The sequence below is a fragment of the Oncorhynchus mykiss genome, chromosome 28 (assembly GCF_057628025.1).
Source record: "Oncorhynchus mykiss isolate SJ-2025 chromosome 28, ASM5762802v1, whole genome shotgun sequence".
Classification (NCBI taxonomy): Eukaryota; Metazoa; Chordata; class Actinopteri; order Salmoniformes; family Salmonidae; genus Oncorhynchus; species Oncorhynchus mykiss.
The window spans coordinates 11,691,367-11,712,432 of NC_143049.1; the positions used below are offsets into that span (position 1 = coordinate 11,691,367).

The 21,066-nt window shown below is 42.5% G+C and overlaps 2 protein-coding genes across 2 annotated transcripts; both read left to right on the forward strand.

Annotated features, from left to right (window-relative positions):
• The first annotated feature begins 5,004 nt into the window (after nt 1–5,004).
• Nucleotides 5,005–11,017, forward strand: LOC149970718 (uncharacterized). The gene is made up of 4 exons (XM_021589078.3): nt 5,005–5,491; nt 5,578–5,678; nt 5,837–5,951; nt 8,043–11,017. Exons 1-4 carry the CDS (start codon nt 5,284–5,286, stop codon nt 9,170–9,172), a joined length of 1,554 nt encoding a protein of 517 aa, XP_021444753.3. The 5' UTR covers nt 5,005–5,283; the 3' UTR covers nt 9,173–11,017.
• Nucleotides 11,018–11,211: 194 nt separating this feature from the next.
• LOC110508510 (uncharacterized) lies at nt 11,212–20,941 on the forward strand. The gene is made up of 14 exons (XM_021589072.3): nt 11,212–11,795; nt 12,329–12,702; nt 12,822–12,924; nt 13,046–13,190; nt 13,666–13,748; nt 14,500–14,607; nt 14,707–14,825; nt 15,833–15,992; nt 16,205–16,302; nt 16,430–16,501; nt 16,687–17,403; nt 17,596–17,744; nt 17,813–18,522; nt 18,639–20,941. The coding sequence occupies exons 2-14, from the start codon at nt 12,615–12,617 to the stop codon at nt 20,239–20,241; spliced, it is 4,155 nt and encodes a 1,384-aa protein (XP_021444747.3). The 5' UTR covers nt 11,212–11,795; nt 12,329–12,614; the 3' UTR covers nt 20,242–20,941.
• Nucleotides 20,942–21,066: the final 125 nt, after the last annotated feature.

Genomic DNA, 21,066 nt, shown 5'->3' on the forward strand with positions numbered 1-21,066 from the left:
ATACAGAAATATCTCATCTAAGTATTCACACCCCTGAGTCAATATTTTGTCGAAGCACTTTTGGCAGTGATTAAAGCTGTGAGTATTTCTGGGTAAGTATCTAAGAGCTTTCCACACCTGGATTGTGCAACATTTGCCTATTTATTAAATTACATTTCTTCAAGCTTGAAATTGGTTGTTGACAACCATTTTCAGGTCTTGCCATAGATTTTCAAGTAGATTTAAGCCAAAACTGTAACTTGATCTCTGAGGAACATTCACTGTCTTCTTGGTTAGCAACTCCAGTGTAGATTTGTCCTTGCGTTTTAGGTTATTGTCCCGCTGAAAGGTGAATTCATCTTCCAGTGTCTGGTGGAAAGCAGACTGACCCATGTGCTTCACCACATTTTTTGCATTATTAATTTAGTGCCTTGATGCAAACAGGATTAATGTTTTGAATATTTTTATTCTATACATGCTTCCTTCTTTTCACTCTGTCAATTAGGTTAATATTGTGGAGTAACTACAATGTTGTTGATCCATCCTTCAGTTTTCTCCTATCACATCAATTAAACTCTGTAACTATTTTAAAGTCACCATTGGCCTCATGGTGAAATCCCTAAGCGGTTTCCTTTCTCTCCAGCAACTGAGTTAGGAAGGATGCCTGTATCTTTGTAGTGACTAGGTGGTTTGATACACTACATGACCAAAGTATGTGAACAGTGGACACCTGCTCGTCGATCATCTCATTCCAATATCATAAACATCAATATAGAGTTGGTCCCCCCTTTGCTGCAATAACAGCCTCCACTCTTCTGGGAAAGCTTTCCACTTGATGTTGAAACATTTCTGCATGGACTTGCTTCCATTCAACCACAAGCATTCGTGAGGTCGGCACTGATGTTGGGTGATTAGGCCTGGCTCGTAGTCGGCGTTACAATTCATCCCATGTGTTTGATGGAGTTGAGGTCAGGGCTCTGTGCAGGCCAGTCAAGTTCTTCCACATCGATATCGACAAACCATTTCTGTATGGACCTCGCTTTGTGCACAGGGGCATTGTTATGCTGAAACAGGAAAGGGCCTTCCCCAAACTGTTGCCACGAAGTTGGAAGCACAGAATAGTCTCGAATGGCATTGTATGCTGTAGCGTTAAGATATCCCTTCACTGGAACTAAGGGGCCTAGCACAAACCATAGCCCCAGACCATTATTCCACATCCACCAAACTTTACAGTTGTCACTATGCATTGGGGCAGGTAGCGTTCTCCTGGCATCCGCCGAACCCAGATTTGTCCGTCGGATTGCCAGATGGTGAAGCCTGATTCATCACTCCAGAGAACAAGTTTCCACTGCTCCGGAGTCCAATGGTGAAGAGCTTTACACCACTCTAGCCGACACTTAGCATTGTGCCTGGTGTTCTTAGCCTTGTATCCGGCTGCTCGGCCATGGAAACCCATTTCAAGAAGCTCCCTGTGAACAGTTATTGTGCTGATGTTGCTTCCAGAGGCAGTTTGGAACTCGGAAGTGAGTGTTGCAAATGAGGACAGGCGATTTTTACGCCCATCAGCACTCAGTGGTCCCATTCTGTGAGCTTGTGCGGCCTACCACTTCGCGGCTGAGCCATTGTTACTCCTAGACGTTTCCACTTCACAATAACAGCACTTACAGTTGATCGGTGCAGCTTTAGAAGGGCATAAATTTGACAAACTGACTTGTTAGAAAGGTGGCATCCTATGACGGTGCCACGTTGAAAGTCACTGAGCTCTTCAATAAGGTCATTCTACTGCCAATGTTTGTCTATGGAGCCTGCATGGCTGTGTGCTTGATTTTATACACCTGTCAGCAATGGTGTGGCTGAAATAGCCGAATCCAGTCATTTGAAGAGGTGTCCATATTATTTTGAATACATACTGTACATCATCCAAATAGTAATTAATAACTTCACCATGCTCAAAGGGCGATTCCAAAATCCAAATGTTTTTTCCCAACTATGTATAGGTGCCCTTCTTTGCGAGGCATTGGAACACTTTTGTTGTCTTTGTGGTTGAACCTTTGTTTGAAATTCCCTGCTCAACTGAGGGACCTTACAGATAAAGGGGTACAATGCTTATTGATTTATTGACATTTCAGCTTTTCAGTTTTAATTCATTTGTAAAAAAAAAAATATTAAAAAAAATAATAATTCCACTTTGACATTATGCAGTACTATGTGTAGGCCTGTGGCAAAAAATTATATTTAATCAATATGAAATTCAGGCTGAATGTGGAATGTAGAAAAGGTCAATGGGTGTGAATTCTTTCTGAAGGCACAATGGAGCTTGCATGGCTGATGAAAATTATGCTAGTTTGAACTATTGGACATTAATACTCAGGGCAGTATATGAAAAATACAGCCAGTGGTTAAAAGAAACTAGTGAGATATTTGGCTGTAACTTTTCAAGCAGGGAGACAACCTATATGGGCATGTACTGTGTGAGTTTCATCACTCTAGCTTGTATATGTTTGTAGAAATTCAAGGTGTTACAATTGCTCCCTGTTAAAATTGCCCCCCCCGTCTCCCATACTTGAAATATATAATGAAATTAAGTTTATTTGAAGTTTACATGAAACCAGTTTATCGTCTTTGCTCCCCAGCTGTGTGTCAAACAAGTTATATACCTTTTACTATCTTTTAATAAATACCATACCACATTTTCAGAATGGTTTCATTAGGTTGTGTCGATGAGAATGGAGATTACAATATTAATGACGATATTTGATCATAAACCATGAGTTGTTAAGAATGGTTGAAGAACGTGTTTTTGTATTTTACATTTTACCACAGTGCGTCGTGCATTATGCATCTATAGCATTTTATGTATTAATAACCACGTAGAATTAGGAATGAGAATATTAGAAGGGACATGCACCTTCTTTTGATGGTCTAAAGATCAGCCATTTTGGTCAAGGAATTGGAATTGGCCAATCATAGACCTAGTGGTATTAGACAGAATGTCGAGACCCTGCCTGTGGTTACCTAGGTTACCCCATTGGCACACAGCAAAAACGTAACCTTTTTCAAACGCTATTTTCTTGTCTGCTTGTTTTAGTCAATTACAAAACTACATTTAAGAAAAGTACAACATGCCTAAAGAATACTTTTCAACATTGTCTGCTCCCTAGCATTCTCACTACTGCCCCTTTTCATTCTTTATTTAACCAGGTAGGCAAGTTGAGAACAAGTTCTCATTTACAATTGCGACCTGGCCAAGATAAAGCAAAGCAGTTCGACACATACAACAACAGAGTTACACGTGGAGTAAAACAAACATACAGTCAATAATACTGTAGAAAAATAAGTCTATATACAATGTGAGCAAATGAGGTGAGATAAGGGAGGTAAAGGTGGGAAAAAAAAGTCCATGGTGGCGAAGTAAATACAATATAGCAAGTAAAACACTGGAATGGTAGATTTGCAGTGGAAGAATGTGCAAAGTAGAGATAGAAATAATGGGGTGCAAAGGAGCAAAATAAATAAATACAGTAGGGGGAGAGGTAGTTGTTTGGGCAAAATTATAGATGGGCTATGTACAGGTGCAGTAATCTGTGAGCTGCTCTGACAGCTGGTGCTTAAAGCTTGTGAGGGAGATAAGTGTTTCCAGTTTCAGAGATTTTTGTAGTTTGTTCCAGTCATAAAGGACTGATAATGATCCTAGCAGCCACTTGAGTGAGTAGCTAGCTAGCTAGCTACCGACCCGAACGTGAAGCTAGCCAAGACCAACAACACAAACAAACAAACGGACTATACAGTCACATGTAGTGAATGAAGTTACAAATGGTCTGTACTAAACAAGTTTCCCACTTTTCCACACCTAATAGCTTGAAGCCATAGGGCTCTTGTCACAGGCTCTATTTCCCTATGTAGCATTGCAAACCGTAGGTCAGGATTTTTGACCTGGCTACATGTACATTGAACAACAAAGCAGCTTTTCGGCATGATTTGTTATTTCTGTGTAACAAAAAAATCTACGACGAAGTTGCCTCTTTTACAATGGGGGTCAATAAGAAAGAATGTTAGTTTTCACCAATTTGTAAGCATGGTCGAGGGGAATTTCTTATTATTATGTGAATACCGACTGAGACTATGGTTTGACAGTGCTGTGATAAGATATTGTGTAAAGTAATGAATTTGAAATTATGCCAACATTCCATTCAAACAATGCAATCAATCCACAGCCATACACTGGCTGAAATCAGTTCATGACAGGATATTATAAACTGGGTGGTTTGAGTCCTGAATGCTGATTGGTTGAAAGCTGTGGTATATCTGACTGTATACCATTGGCATGGGTTACTGTTCTCACTGTTCTAATTCCATTGGTAACCAGTTTATAATAGAAATAAGGAACCTCAGGGGTTTGTGGTTGCGTCGTGCATAAGAACAGCCCTTAGCCATGGTATATTGGCCAAATACCACACCTCCTCGGGGCTTATTGCTTAAATAGCACTCACAGCTTTCTCAAGAAAACAAGAATTTAGACATTGGTCTGTTTACATATATTTTAGGGGCTATTTATACAGCAAATTGGTGTAAAACCAGTGTAAACTGTATTTCTAATTTTAGGTTGACAATCATTTTATTACACAATTTCTGATATACGTATATTACATCCCTTACTTTTTATTGTCCTGCATAAGTAAATTATGCCTCTACTGCCATTCATTCCAATTAGGCTGGTTTGGATTTCTACCATACCAAAATGGCTGCTATTTTAGAGTTAATGAAATAGCCCTCTATAGTCATTTAATATGGTATCCATGTTAATAACTTGCACTGCATTCCACTCCACCTTCTACTAAAAACTAAAATAAAAACGTAAACGTCTTCTTTTTTGGGGCACAATATGGGTACCCTACATGCAGACTAGACAGACCATTGTATTTGTCTTGCCAGTGCTAATTCTACCAATTTTAAAGGGCTGTTGCAGTCTCATATTTACGGTAATAAATATTACGTCACGATTTGAGCCGAAGTGAGTTTGCTATTGCGCACGGATCTTCCGCCTTAAAACATTGGGAACATCTCAATTGGTGCCTCTGGTAGTCTCCTTCTCAAACCCCATTGGATCAGAAGGTCAGAGGGGCGGGACCTCTGGCTTTTTCATTCAATGGGTTTTGAGAAGGAGACCAGAAGAGAGGACGCGAGGAGGATCGCATTGAGATTGCCATTTATCAACATAACGTATTGATATTGCACATTAGCTTGTAAATTGTAGACTATTTACTTCACACAGAGAAAATACATCTGTAATTTGGACTAGACAATATGGCCAGCTGCAATTTTCAGTCGCAGTTGTTATCCATTATGGAGGTATTAGCTAAAGCAGCTGTAGCAGAAATAAACAAACGTGTTGATGACAGCTGTGCAGTTATACGGTTGGAAATGACCCAAAGCCAGCAAGATATTGATGTTCTGAAAAGGAAGTGTCAAATGATGGAAAGCGAGCTGAAGAAGACACGAGTCAGGAGAAAAGGTAGTAGATGTGTTATTCATGAAATATTGTGTGTGAATATCTGACTGAATACAATTATTATTTTATTTTTTTACCCATGGCATCAGAGAGATCGTCATATCCAGTCAATATTGTTTTGAACAAGCAAAGGAGTAACTCACAGTGGAGAGATGGAGAAATGGCTGTTGAAGAGGACTCTCAACCCCAGGTGTGATACATCACCTTTTACAATTACAGAGACCTGACCTCTTGGATCAATTCTGTTATTGGAATATCAGGAGAATTTACAGCTTTTGTGTGATTCATGGGTATGAAAAGGGTTAGATATGGTGTGTCCAGAATGATAACATCAGTCCCCTGTTACAGCCTACAGATGTGGAGCAGAGAGCAGAGACTGAACCCATACTGATCAAAGATGAGGAGATGGCAGAGGATGTGTGGAAAACGGACCCTCAGGAAGAGCTCAGGATCACTGGAGAGGGTGGGTGTGACCATAAGGGGTACCTCTCTGTCTATGGAAGACTGTGGGTGTGGTGGTATGCGTGTTCACTGGCGTAGTTCAGCTTAACCTAGGGCAGGGGCAGCGGTTCCCAAACATTTTTGATCACTGAAAACTCTTGTGAACCCAACCATGTGGAAAGAAATTATGTAATTAACAGCCAATGTTTACTTTTTTTATTTGGGGCTATAGGAGTCAATTGAAAAACATTCTAACAATATTTCTGATTGTCTTCTCAACTCATCATCACATATGTTTAATGTGGGGCTATGACCGTCAATTGCAAATTAGTGTATCTCACCACCACTAATGAGATGGGTGTTCTTGATGCATGTCGTGTCAGAGCTTCTCAAAGTCAGGGGGCGTGGTCGACAGTGCGCAACTCGTCTCTGCTGTCACATCCAACCTGGACGAGAGCGCTGAATCCAGCTTCACACAGATATGAGCTGGCGAAGGGTACCATGAGTTGTATGGTGCTTTCAAGACAACTGGGAACTCTGAAAAATACGAGGTCAAATCATGACGTCATTATAATTCAGGTCGGATAGTAGTAGCTCTAGAAAGAGGCCCGAGTTGGAATTCCAACGATTTTTGTGGAAGTCTAAACTCATTTACTGCATTTCTACACAATTTAAAAACTCTAAAATGCTACTTGAAGGACAGCAAAAACAAACAAAAATGAACCTAGCCATTAATTATCACCTCAATATTAGGTTTAAAGGTCTGTGAAATGGCATATACTGTACAATATCAACCACAACTCATCCTCATCATTAAGTGACTAATTTACTTGTGGAACGGCGCACACAGTGCAACATGAAATAGATGCATAATGCAGACAGCGACTTCAAATGCTGACATCCGTAGGTGGTGCATGAGTTTTAAGTTTGGAAAGCTATTTTTTCAGCATAAAATTGCACCTTTTATAATAAAGGATTGCATGCATCTATCTTTGCATTTGCAGACTAATGTAAGATATCACATTAGGAATAGTAGCTTGAGTTGATTGCACAGTCATCATTTTATGTAATTCAATCACTGTTAGCAAATCAGACCGTTCTGAACAATGTATGCCTGAGCACGTAGTGACATAGAGTAGGTCTAATCAGAGACGTTTCTTTGCAGAGGAAAAATGTGGTCTTTTATAAACTCATTTCATGCAATTCTACTACACTTTACATGACTGGAGACATAAGCAACATCATGTTTTAATATGGCACATTAGTAGTCAAGAAATAATAATAAATAATAATTTATTCTTGACTGACTTGCCTAGTTAAATAAAGGTTCAATTAAAATAGCCTAATCTGCTGACTGACAAATGGATCAGTAAAAATGACCATGTCTTGAATGCAACCATCTAATCTAGGCCGAAGAAAGTGGGAGACACAAACTGTACAATATGATGTCCATCTAGCCTGTAAGAGGACACTATTTTTTACCCCCAAAAAACTTTAGTGGTACTGAGGGCCGATGCCCTCTGCTGGTGCCAATAAGAGAAGAGACTGTTTAACTCAATTGGGAGTTGAGAATTTTGATAACTAGAGACAGGTTAGCCTCTTTTCTTTGTCTTCTCTTTTCAGCGATAGCCATTTGCTTTCTAAATTATGTTTTTCCTACGATTTTGTATTTTGAAATATTGTGATAGGCATATTTCTATTAAACTGCTTTTCACTGACCGCTGCAACATAACAATCAGCTATTTGGTAGGCTATTTGCTGCACACGCTGATGGGCAGGCTGGCAGCTTCTCTCTGAGGGAAGCTTCGCATTGGTCCTAAAGCCAGCCAATCTATGTGATAAACAGCTGTTGCTTTTTAATCGCCATTGGAATGATTAAGTCTACTTTTTGGTAGCCTACTTTTACAATTTTAGTCTTGACCTAGGACATAGTGACTGCCATACCCAACTGACGCCCCTGTGCACGTTCCAAATTGCTACATTGGTGTTGAGTGTTTTATGTTCTGGCATATGGAGTGCACGTACACACTCAGTCAATTCTAAAGCAGTCATGTTTTGCAACCGTTAAGGGTCTTTTGTAATGTTTATTTTTTGTTTATTCCCAAATATTTAGATTCTAGTTCCAAGGCTGGGAAACCACAATCCTTTGAGCAACAGCGCTGTGATGAGGACTTCATCTCACAACCCAACATATCTTCTGAAGACTTAGTGGAACATTGCCCCAATTCTGATGGTCCAGAGGAACCAGGCACACCCCGGCTCACATCTACAGAGGTGTTTAGCACAGAGCAGCACGGGCCAGATGAGGACTCACTAGAGCTAGTGATGGTGAAGGAGGAGAAAGAGGAGGAGCTGGATCAGACCACGGCCCTGGCAGGACTTGACCAGTTTGTCATGGATGAGACTGATGGGCAGCTGTGGACCTCTGTGGATCCAGGCAGAGACACTGACCCTGATGGCCACCCAGATTTCTCCTTTCATGGCGCAGAAGAGTACTCTCAGAATATCTCAATTTTCCCATCTCATAGTGGGCTCCAAACCCTACCTACTATGACAGATGATGTAGGACCATCGCTTCACTCTAGAGGGAAATCACATGCTAACATGTTCAGTACAGCAGCACAGAAAAAACATGTCAGGACATTGGATGATGAGACTAGACAACAGATGCCAGCAGAACAGAGCATTGAGCGGCTGAACTCTAATAATGACGGAAATAGTTTAGCTCTACAGCCAAGGCAGCATCAGCACAGGGCTTCAGAAGCAACAGTGAGAATGAGTGAGTGCATGACAGGGTCAAACATGGCCACCACCTCCACCTTCTCTGGATACAGCCTGAGTCGCAGTAGTTTTAACATGGTGAAGAGAATGAGGACTCAGTGGAGGTCGGGCGGCACCACTGAGAGGCGTTTCAGCTGCACCTTCTGTGGGAAGAGCTTCCAGCGTTTCAGCCAGCTCAAAGAACACCTCCGGAGTCACACCGGAGAGAAACCGTACACCTGCGAACAGTGTGGCAGGAGTTTCACCAAGCAGTGCAACCTGATCAGACATGCTGTGGTCCACAGCGGGGAGAAGCCCTACGAGTGCACACAGTGTGGGAAATGCTTCACCCGGCGCTCCAGTATGAAGTCACATCAGAGAACTCACATAGGAGAGAGTCCAGTGTCTCAAAATGTGGTACCTGCATACCTTGGGGATCCACACACAAGTGTAATGTTGTCTCAGACCAGATGGAACAAATAGTAACATAATTGTATCATTTTTGGTAACATTTTCTATGTGAAAATGTAGGCAGAAGTTTTTTTGAGACATTTTGACAAGCTTTTCCTCTCTCTATATATTTTTTTGACTGTTGACTGCACCTCACTTTCATTTTAACAACCTATTTACAACTGGTAACATTGTGTATTTGTACCACAAAATCATAAAAAACATGTTTATATTCAATTAAAAATAATATATATTAGAGTCATTTAGGAGCCATTTAGGATGTATTGTCTAGTTCGTGTTTGTCTTTCTGGGATGTCACTTGTCACTTCTCAAGTTATATTTTCACCTGACTCTGTTGCTGCCTTAAAATGTTAAAGGTGCACTATACAGAAATCGCTCCGCCATTTCCTGGTTGCTTAAATTATAATGTTGTGCCTAATTTCAGTTGGTGACAAAACAAGCAAGTATAGTGTAGAGAATCATTGTACAGTCGTGGCCAAAAGTTTTGAGAATGACACAAATATTAATTTTCACAAAGTTTGCTGCCTCAGTTTGTATGATGGATGGCAATTTGCATATAGTCCAGAATGTTATGAAGAGTCATCAGATGAATTGCAATTAATTGCAAAGTCCCTCTTTGCCATGCAAATGAACTGAATCCCCAGAAAACATTTCCACTGCATTTCAGCCCTGCCACAAAAGGACCAGTTGACATCATGTCAGTGATTCTCTCGTTAACACAGGTGTGAGTGTTGACGAGGACAAGACTGGAGATCACTCTGTCATGCTGATTGAGTTTGAATAACAGACTGGAAGCTTCAGAAGGAGGGTGGTGCTTGGAATCATTGTTCTTCCTCTCAACCATGGTTACCTGCAAGGAAACACGTGCGGTCATCATTGCTTTGCACAAAAAGGGCTTCACAGGCAAGGATATTGCTGCCAGTAAGATTGCACCTAAATCAACCATTTATCGGATCCTCATGAACTTCAAGGAGAGTGGTTCAATTGTTGTGAAGAAGGCTTCAGGGAGCCCAAGAAATCGGGGCACCACCAGTACAGAGCCTGCTCAGGAATGGCATAAGGCAGGTGTGAGTGCATCTGCACGCACAGTGAGGTGAAGACTTTTGGAGGATGGCCTGGTGTCAAGAAGGGCAGCAAAGAAGCCACTTCTCTCCAGGAAAAGCCTCAGGGACAGACTGATATTCTGCAAAAGGTACAAGGATTGGACTGCTGAAGACTGGGGTAAAGTCATTTTCTCTGATGAATCCCCTTTCCAATTGTTTGGGGCATCTGGAAAAAAGCTTGTCCGGAGAAGACAAGGTGAGCGCTACCATCAGTCCTGTGTCGTGCCAACAGTAAAGCATCCTGAGACCATTCATGTGTGGGTTTGCTTCTCAGCCAAGGGAGTGGGCTCACTCACAATTGTTCCTAAGAACACAGCCATGAATAAAGAATGGTACCAACACATCCTCCGAGAGTAACTTCTCCCAACCTTCCAGGAACAGTTTGGTGACGAACAATGTATTTTCCAGCATGATGGAGCACCTTGCCTTAAGGCAAAAGTGATAACTAAGTGGCTCGGGGAACAAAACATCGATAATTTGGGTGCATTGCCAGGAAACTCCCCAGACCTTAATCCCATTGAGAACTTCTGGTCAATCATCAAGAGGCGGGTGGACAAACAAAACCCCACAAATTCGAACAAACTCCAAGCATTGATTATGCAAGAATGGGCTGCCATCAGTCAGGATGTGGCCCAGAAGTTAATTGACAGCATGCCAGGGTGGATTGCAGAGGTCTTGAAAAAGAAGGGTCAACACTGCAAATATTGACGCTTTGCATCAACTTCATGTAATTGTCAATAAAAGCCTTTGACACGTATGAAATGCTTGTAATTATACTTCAGTATTCCATAGTAACATTTGACAAAAATATCTAAAGACACTGAAGCAGCAAACTTTGTGTAAATTAATATTTGCATCATTTTCAAAACTTTTGGCCATGACTGTACAATCTAAACCGCTATGAAATATCTTTTCCATAACCAAAAATCTTGTATTTTCAGCAGTTTTGAAGCTGGTGTACAAAACTGAAAGTAAAAGACACAAACATAGAACTTATGAACGATACTCATAGAAGTAGCGCACATAGAACAGATATACCGCTTCTTAGACTTGCGTTAAATGAGAATGACATATCTATAACTCACATTTGTATGTGAGATTTGTCGGGTCGCCCAGAGTTACATATTGCAGCTTTACGTTATTTGTCAACTCAAACCGAGTCAATAAAATATTTAAGTATAATTGACTATACATGTTCAATAAACTTCACATGTTACATCTGGAAACTACACTTTTACTGTGTACATTGTTTAATCTGACACTACACCAGTACTGTATGAAGATGGTAATCTGAATCGAAGGTCATTAGATACTGTAGATATCTAAATAGATTAGAGAAATTGATATGATTGTTAGTTTGAATGATTTACTGGTTCATTGATTTGCCAGTCAACAGAGGCGGAGATAACGGTGGAGATGTACAGAAAGAGAATGTGATAGAAAAGGAGAGACTCAGGAAGTCAACAGGGGAAGTTTAGTGGTTTCTTGCGTCATTGCTTGCTGCTGCTTGGTTGTGCCTGTGCAGAGTGAAGGTAGGAACAGTCTTAACTCTCTTACTCTTTCTTATTCTTGTTTTTACCTGTAAGTCACCCCGAAACTGGACAAGAGTAGCAGTGACAGTGTGTTAGATGTGGGATGGTAGGGGTCAGGGGGATGGAGAGGTGGGGTCAGGCTCAGAGGCTTTATGTTCTACAACAAGGCCTGCAGTCACAATGTACAGTTAAATGGACTTCAGCTGTAGTGAGAGGGCCACAATTGCCACGAGAGTCCGGGAAGAGAGGGTCACAGAACAGCCAAAGACTTTGTTTGGGGTGTCAGGGTGTCCCATCAGCATAGAGAGGCTTGATTGAATTTAAAGTGTCCCCAGATCACAGCACTGAGAGGGCGACTGGGAGTATTGGAGTGAAGGGTGTGGCTTGTTTATTTTGTGAACAAAATATATTGGGGGAAAGTGAAGAGTTATGTATGCTGTAGATTGTGAGCGATGCACAGTTTGATTTTAAGTGACCACATTAAGTGTTGTGTTGGTGTATACATATGATTTTGCTGGTTTCTTACTTTACAGAGTGCCACAAACACAACGTCATACCGCATGACCCAGCTGAATAGCTTAACACAGCTCAGTACAGCACAGTAAACTAATGCACTTCACCCAGTTAAACATAAAGCACAATAAAATCCAATGAAGAAAACAACACCGCCTATAATATTAACAGCACATTGTAAATGTATATGAAATCCACGTTACCATTGACCAATTCATACAGAAAATACATATATTAGACAATCACGCACACACCTAGTTGACAACAGGGCTGAATGTGAGAGGTTGAGGCAGGAGAAAAGAAGAGATGCGGAGACTCCGGAGAAAAGGAGGGAACAATGAGAAGGTGTTTGGCTGTCACCTGTTGGACCACCTGGCTACAAGCTGTCAGGAGAGTAAGTCCCATGTTCCCTCAGTCTTGTTAGAATATGTTGTATCTGAATAAGTTAAATATTAGCATCCTGTTGTTCATCCCTGTCAGTTCCGTAGTATTATCATCTTGTCTGCCTCTCAGTTCCTCAGGTGCTGCGAAGCTGCAGTGAATTCATTGAGAAGCATGGGGTTGTAGATGGCATCTACAGGCTATCTGGGGTGTCATCCAACACGCAGAAACTTCGGTAAGCGTGTGTGTGTTTGTGCCTCGTGTGTGTGTGAACGCTCCTGCGTGCTTGCGTGAGTCCGTGCGTTTCTATGTGGTCAAGTACAGCAGTGAAATGTAATGTGTTTGTCTCCAAACAGGGGTGAGTTTGACAGTGAGGGAACCCCAGATCTCAATAAGGATGTGTACCTGCAGGACATTCACTGTGTCAGCTCTCTCTGCAAGGCCTACTTCAGAGAGTTGCCCAATCCTCTCCTCACATACCAGCTCTATGACAAATATGCTGTGAGTACCTGTCTTACTTGATAGTAATTCAGATACATGGACACCAGGGTTGCTTTTAGTTGGAGCGAAAAGGAGAAAGCATTGTGACATGGAAAATGAAGTGTTTCTATTGGACATGTTCAGGTATGTTCAAAATGTTTTCTCCCATTTCATACCCAGTGAACGGGACCCAGCATTAAAGAGATTGAACGGGACTCACTTACAAATTCGTGCCATATTGTATGAATTGGAATTCATGTCACACGAAATGCAGGAAAGATAAAAGTTCTTTTTTTTTTTTTTTAATTGCAGGACGTAACATATCATACGAAATGTATGACATTGTACTAAATTGTTAAAACATTTTTGGGACCCGTGTTTGGCTTGTGAGCGCTACTTTTAAAACTACTGGCTGACATTATACAAAACCTTTATAATGCATCTTTAAGATGGCATATGGCTTTATGTATCAACCTCACACACCACTTAACCCCAGGAAGCTGTGGCAATTCAGCTGGAGGACGAGAGGCTGGTGAAGATCAAGGACGTGCTGAAGGAATTACCCGCTCCCCATTACAGGTAAACCTCTACCTATTCATACGTTTTTCATAGAGAAAGAGTAAATGTTTGCTATGTGTAACCGACGTGAAATGGCTAGTTAGCGGTGCATGCTAGTAGCGTTTCAATCGAAGAAGTCACCTTGAAGTAGTTGTTTCCTTTGCTCTGCAAGGCTTTTGTGGAGCGATAGGTAACGATGCTTTGTGGGAGGCAGTTGTTGTGTTCAGAGGGTACCTGGTTCGAGCCCAGGTTGGGGCAAGGAGAGGGACGGAAGCAGCACTGTTGCATTGGTGCCGTGACCCAGATCACTCAGTTGGGCCTTGCCCAGCTGATGGGGTTGCTGCAGAGGAGGAGGAGTTCAAAAGGGGGGGCGAGAGTAACTGGTGTGAAATGGCTAGCTAGTTAGTGGTGCGCAATAGTAGCATTTCAATCAGTGATGCCACTCGCTCTGAGACCTTGAAGTACTTGTTTCCCTTGCTCTGCAAGAGCCGTGGCTTTTGAGGAAGCATTAAGTAATGATGCTTCGTGGGAGGCAGTTGTTAATGTGTTCAGAGGGTCTCTGGTTCGAGCCCAAGTTGGGGCAAGGACAGGGACGGAAGGAATACTGTTACATATGTGTAACATTGCTGGAACCATCTGTTTGTAACTAGGGGGACTGTACAATTTGCTATGTGTAGTTTTTCTTCAATAGTTTCAACTGTTTTCAAACTAACTATAGAATTAAACCACTTCCCTCTCTTTTTGTCCCTTCTCCCGCCCCCTGGTTTCTCAGAACTCTAGAGTTCCTGATGCGTCACCTTGTAAAGATGGCTTCTTATTCCTCACACACCAACATGCATGCCCGGAACCTCGCCATTGTTTGGGCTCCAAACCTTCTCAGGTGTGTGTATCTACATGAGAGAGAAAGACATGAACTAGATAGAGATAGTTTAAGCAGTGTGTTTGCATTGTTCAATGTTGTTTAACCCGCTGTTTGCAGGTCAAAAGACATTGAGGCGTCAGGGTTTAACGGTACTGCAGCCTTCATGGAGGTGAGGGTCCAGTCCATCGTAGTGGAATTCATCCTCACCCACGTGCCCCAGCTTTTTCCTGGTTCAGGTACATCACCTCTTTCTTGCTCTCTCTCTCTCGCTCTCTCTGAGAATATACAGTGTACTGTTTCCACATTTTTTTTACATTACAGCCTTATGCTAAAATGGATGAATTAAAAAATATTCCTCATCGATCTACACACAATACCCCATAATGACAAAGCAAAAACGGGTTTTTAGATTTTTTTGCAAATGTATATAAACAAATAATTCCATACCTTATTTACATAAGTATTCAGTACCCTTTGCTATGAGATTAGAAATGGAGCTCAGGTGCATCCTGTTTCCATTGTACAACCTTGAGATGTTTCTACAACTTGATTGGAGTCCAGCTGTGGTAAATTCAATTGATTGGACATGATTTGGAGCAATGATGAACGGAGCAAAGTACAGAGAGGTCTTTGATGAAAATCAGCTCCAGAGTGCTCAGAACCTTAAACTGGGGGCGAAGGTTCGCCTTCCAACAGGACAACGACCCTAAGCACACAGCCAAGACAACTCAGGAGTGGCTTCAGGACAAGTCTCTGAATGCCCTTGAGTGGCCCAGCCAGAGCCCAGACTTGAACCCGATCAAACATCTCTGGAGAGACCTGAAAATAGCCGTGCAGCTACACTCTCCATCCAACCTGACAGAGCTTGAGAGGATCTGCAGAGAAGAATGGGAGGAACTCCCCAAATACAAGTGTACAAAGCTTGTAGCGTCATAGCCAATAAAGCTTGAGGCTGTAATCGCTGCCAAAGGTGCTTCAACAAAGTATTGAGTAAATATGATATTTCAGTTTCTTATTTTTTAAATAATTTTGTAAAATAATAAAAAAAACGTGTTTTTGTTTTGTCATTATGGGGTGTGTAGATTGATCAGCGGGAAAAAAACTGTTTTATCCATTTTAGAATAAGGCTGTAACGTAACAAAATGTGGAAAAAGTCAATGGGTCTGAACACTTTCCGAATGCACTGTACACTCCCTCATAATCTCTCATATCTCCTCTCTTTCTTGTTCATCTCCTTATAAAGGTATTGGTCTGGAGTGTCTTAAGTCATTCCCATCTCCCTCTATACACAATCCAGAGAAACGTTTATTCCCAGCCATTCCACTCCAGTTAGGCAACATCAGCCCAGGGGACGGCCCCCCGGCCATGCGCTCCTATCACGCCATCATCGACGGCACAGACAAGTAAGCAAATTAACCAAAGAACCCAAAAATGTCAAATTTATGACAATGTAGTAGTAGGGAGTAACAGTATAGTGGTTGAGATAGGTAGAGATTTAGTGGTCGCAATCGTAAAAGGTAGACTAGTACTAGAGGGGATAGTTCTTCTTCCATGAACAGTTTACGTGATGAAGAAAAACTCCTGGCCCCAGTAACAGTAGTAACATTCTCTACAGGAGGAAGGGATCTCTCAAGAGCAGGAAGTGGAAGTCCATCTTCAATTTAGGAGGCAGACTCCAAGACCCGAGAGGAAGGAACAAGAACTCAACCAAAGGTATGCGCCCTCTCCCATAAGAATCAGTGCCACACTGATGTTGTTATCGTTCAATACAATGCATAGCTTTGCAATGGTAATAATGATTCATTTTGAGTTGTGAAATCATCTCTCCATTTCTCTGTAGAAAAAGAGAGAACTGTCTTAAGGCCAGCCAAGAGCATGGATTCCCTGAGCTCAATGCCCTATTCGCATGAAGGTACACATTCTTCCTTGTTTACCCACTCCTCATCTATAGTGTATAGATATTGGTGAACATGTTTGTAGAGTAATTCATGCATGCTGCTAAAGCATACTTACATTTCTGTGTTCAGTAGTACTATAGGCTTACACTTATGACAGTTTCATCTGTAGACTAATGTGACTGTTTACCATACCTCACAGGTTCCAGACAACAAGCCCCTTCCACTGTCATATCCCCCCTGGCTCAGCCCTCTCCCTGTCCCAAAGGTGGTGCGGATGGAGGGGCATCCACTAATGGTAGTGATGTGGGCAGCGGGTATGCTGTGACCTTCCGGAGGGGTCAGGGGGCTAGTGTGAGTGTAGTGAGCGGGGGCGGGGGAACCAAGGGCACATACAGTCGACTGGGCAGTCACTGTAGTGGGGGCAACAGCACTGAGGCTCTGCAACCCCCATCCAGATCCCCAGGAATCTCCAGCAAAGCGGACCGGCGGGCAGGGATACACATCTCCGGACCTTTCTCAGTCACCGTCCCCCTTCACATCACATCAGGCCTGGCCTTTGGGGTGCTGCAGGGGGGTGGTGCAGAAAGGCGAAACCATAGCGGAGGAGAGGGGAGCGGAGATAAGGGGGAGGGTGTGAGACAGGAGGGAGGGGAAGGGGAAAGGCACATTCGAGTGGCAGTTGTGGGGGAGGACGAGACTGACGGTGTCAAGAGAAGAGATCAAGAGGTATCGGAAGAGAGGAGAGATATGGATGATAAAGTTGAAGGAAAAGAAGACAGAGGAAAGGAGGAGGAACTGAATGGGGACTGTGTATCTAAGCCATCAGAGGAGAGGGGTGAAGAGGGTGAGAGTGGAGGAGAGGATAAAGTAAACCATGAAAACGATGAAGAGGAGGATGAAGAGGGAGAACACATGGGTATGTCTGATCATTCATATATTTTAACAATCATAACACATTTGTGCAATAAGGGAAATTAAACTGTGATTGATCCGGTTTGGAGTGAGTTTTTGACACTTGTGAAAATTTAATTATTGACAATTGGCAATTAACAATCTAAATTGGATAGGACTTTTGTTTTAATCTGTCAAATCTACATATAATTGTCAGAAATCAAAGACTCTGTGCAGACTGCCCTGGATGCCCCAAATTATGTCACGACGATGGAGGAGGATGATGCACAAGTCCAGGACTGTCCACTAGACTTTCAGGATACTTTTGGATTCCTGGACCTCATGGACAGCAGTGCTTCCACCAAGGTGTGTGCGTGTGCACGTGTGTGTGTGTGTTGATCATTTAGTCATGATCCTAACCTCTTTTCTCCCAGATGTTCCAGGCGTTCTCAGTAGAGCCTCATCATGCGGAAGATGAGTATGAGGACGAAGTGGAGCAGAGATCCCCTGGACTCTCACATGACAAACCAGACTCTGTCACACAGCCACCTGTAGACACACAGACACAAATACAGACAGGCTGCCAAACAGAGACACACACACTGAGGCAGACACAAACTCCCACACACAGACCTCTAAGCTTTGATCAATATGGACGAGCCAACAAGTCAATGAGTCTACCTTACATATCCAGACCCTTCCTGCCTGCTCGCTGCTCTTCCTCTGAAGAAGAGGATAATGACGACGAAGATGCTGATTACGACAGAGAAGATGAGGAGGACGATGATGACATGTTCTGTAAAAGTCTACCATCTAGTTTGGTGTTCAATAGACTGACATGGAGTGGGCCTCAGACTGACATGGAGAATGGTTTGTCCCTCCCTGCTAAGCCCTCACAACAATTGGACAGTGCTTCTGATGACAGGTCCATAGGAATTGGTCTATCACAGAGTTCTGAGGCCAGAATGCCTCCTGGGCACTTGGACATTGATTGCTGTAACCCATCAGAAGAGGTCTTTAGGCATAGCAAGGCTGAAGAAGAGAATAGACTGGAAGCGATAGACCTGTTGGAGGATACAAGGCAGGATCCAGACAACCAGGAGAAAGACCAGGCAGACACACTGACGAATACATGCACAGAAAGGTAAGCCGAGGTGGGTTAGGAAGCGAATCAAAGTCAAGAACAGTATATCAGGATAAATGTGCATGATAAATGTTACCTGTCATCATAGAGCTGATGTCTTACTCTTCACTTTACAGCACTGAGATACAAGAATGTTGTCACTCGGTTGAAACAAGCATGATGAAGGAAGAGGAAAGACCAGGTGACATTGAGAGGGGCCTCGCTTCAGCATCCTCTTCAACTGACTGTGAGGAGGCCTCACTGCAGACCACTGCAGAGGAAGAGGACACTGGAGTTCACCTGCAGCTCAGAGACGAGGAGGACCTGAAGAGTCACTGTGGTGAAGGTGTGATTTCAGAGGGTTACAATGGCGATACCGTGAGCGAAGCCGAGAAAGAAGATTCACAAGAGCATTTACTCACTGCCTGTCGTATAGTTTCCTGTGCTGAAGAGCCAAAGGACATACTCAATGAGCGGTCAGAGGTAGTTTCAGCTGGGGGCGCAATGGAGCAGCCTAAAAATAGTGCTGAGAGGGATAGCGAGGGAAAGAAGGAAGATGTAGAGGAAGAGATGGAGGAAAGAGAAGATATAAATGGGGGAGAATTTAATAAACAAGAAGGAGAGGTAACAAGAATTGAGACTGAGGAGAGAGCGGTATTAAAGGAGTTGGAAGAAACAGAAGGGGAGGACTTTGGGGCGAGGGAGCAAAAAGGAATGATTGAAGAAGAGGAAAGGATAGCAGGTGAGGAAGGGGAAGTAGGAGAAGAAGACATTTGTGAGATAATGAGCGTATTAGCCAGGGATGACATGATGGAAAGTGGAGATAGGAAGGATAGGGAAGGGGAGACTGAGGAACGTAAAGTTATGGAGGAGGTGATAGAAACCAAAGAGGGAGAGAGTATCAGAGTACAGCAGAAAGAGATAGATAAGGAAGGAGAGAGTAGGGCAAGTGAAGAGATGAGTGCAAAAGAAGAGACGAAGCAAGAGGTGGAAGGAGTGGATACCATGGGAGAGACTGAGGAAGAGGCAGCTGAAGAGGGGATGGAAAATATGTTGATTGATAATGAGGAGCATAAACAGGACCTAGAGGCACAGCGTGTTTTAGAGAGAAGAGAAAGAGCTATAGATCTGATGAAGGATGTTGTGGGAGAGGGAGAAGAGGAGGGAGATAAAGGGATGGAAGTGGGAGGTGTAATCAGGGATGAAGAAGGAGATAGTATACATGTGGTCCAACAGGAGACAGAGGAATGTGAATCAACAGGGCCAAATAAGGAGAACCAAGAGAGGGAGAATGAAGGAGAGACAAAATACCAACTACAGATACCAACAATAATAGAGGAAAGCGAGGAAGAACTGAAAGAGGTCCAGATTTACATCGAAGAATTGAATGAAGGACAGAAGGAAGGGAGAGGTAGTAAAGTGGGGTCTGAAAAAGGGGTGGGGAGAGTGCTGGTCAGGTCTAAACAAAAAACACCCCCTAAAGTGTTTCAAGCAAGATCAGTGCCAATGGTACCATCCAAGCCACATCACTGCCGAATAACTGCACTGAACCTCAGACAAGAGCAGCAGACGGAGAGGAGAGAGGCAGACCGAGCCAGGGGGAAGGGAAAGGTCCACAGGGCTTTGGGACAGCAAGATAAGGACAAAGAGAGAAAGATGGAAGGAAAGCCAGAGCATGACAAAGTCTGCGAGACAGAACAACAGTGGAATGAGAAAGGGGAGGATGAGGGGAGAGGCTAAAGGGAGTGGCAGGCACAGTGGGGAGGGGAGAGGAGGAGAGATGTGGAAGAGGGGGGAATGAGAGACATGATGAAAAACAGTCAAATAAGTATGTGTTTTGATGAAGTTGTTGAAATGGAAATCAAGAGCGGGAGCGAGGAAGAGGGCAGTGAGAGGGAGAAACAGAAAGTACAATAAAGAGAAAGATGTGGACAAAGACGCCAGTAAATGTTGTAGTCATTGACTCTGTCTGGACGGTTAGTATACAACTGATCATTTATATACAATATATAAATACATTAAACATTTATTTTTAATTTTTATTATACTCCCTGTATAACTCAGGGCAACTCCGAAAACGGATCCTTCGCACTCTCTCTCTCTCCCTCTGTAAATGTCCCCCTTTTTGTTGCTGGTTTTAACCTATTAATGTAACTTACCATTTTAACTGCTTGGTTTTAATCAATCAGCAAAGAGCTGTCAATGTACACCAAGGATGGAAATCTCAGGTATCACATCTCATGCATAACCACGATGGGTATTGTTAAGAGTGAGCAATCAAATGGTGAGAAAGCAAATGTAATAACTTCTTAGGAGTTAATGAGGGCAATGTGTTAAGGGCAATGTTAAGGGAAATGTGTTATCATTTGTGTCAATTCCATAAAACAATGAATTTTCTGTTTTATTTGTTTTTGTAAATAAACTTCTTCTGCAAAGAAAAGTGTCCGTCGTATTTGTATTTTCAAAAATTATTTCACTAGTAGCTAGCAGACAATAAAAACAGGTAGCTAGGCGTTTATTACTGATTTCAAATAAATATCCCATATAAGTGCATTTATTTGAAAG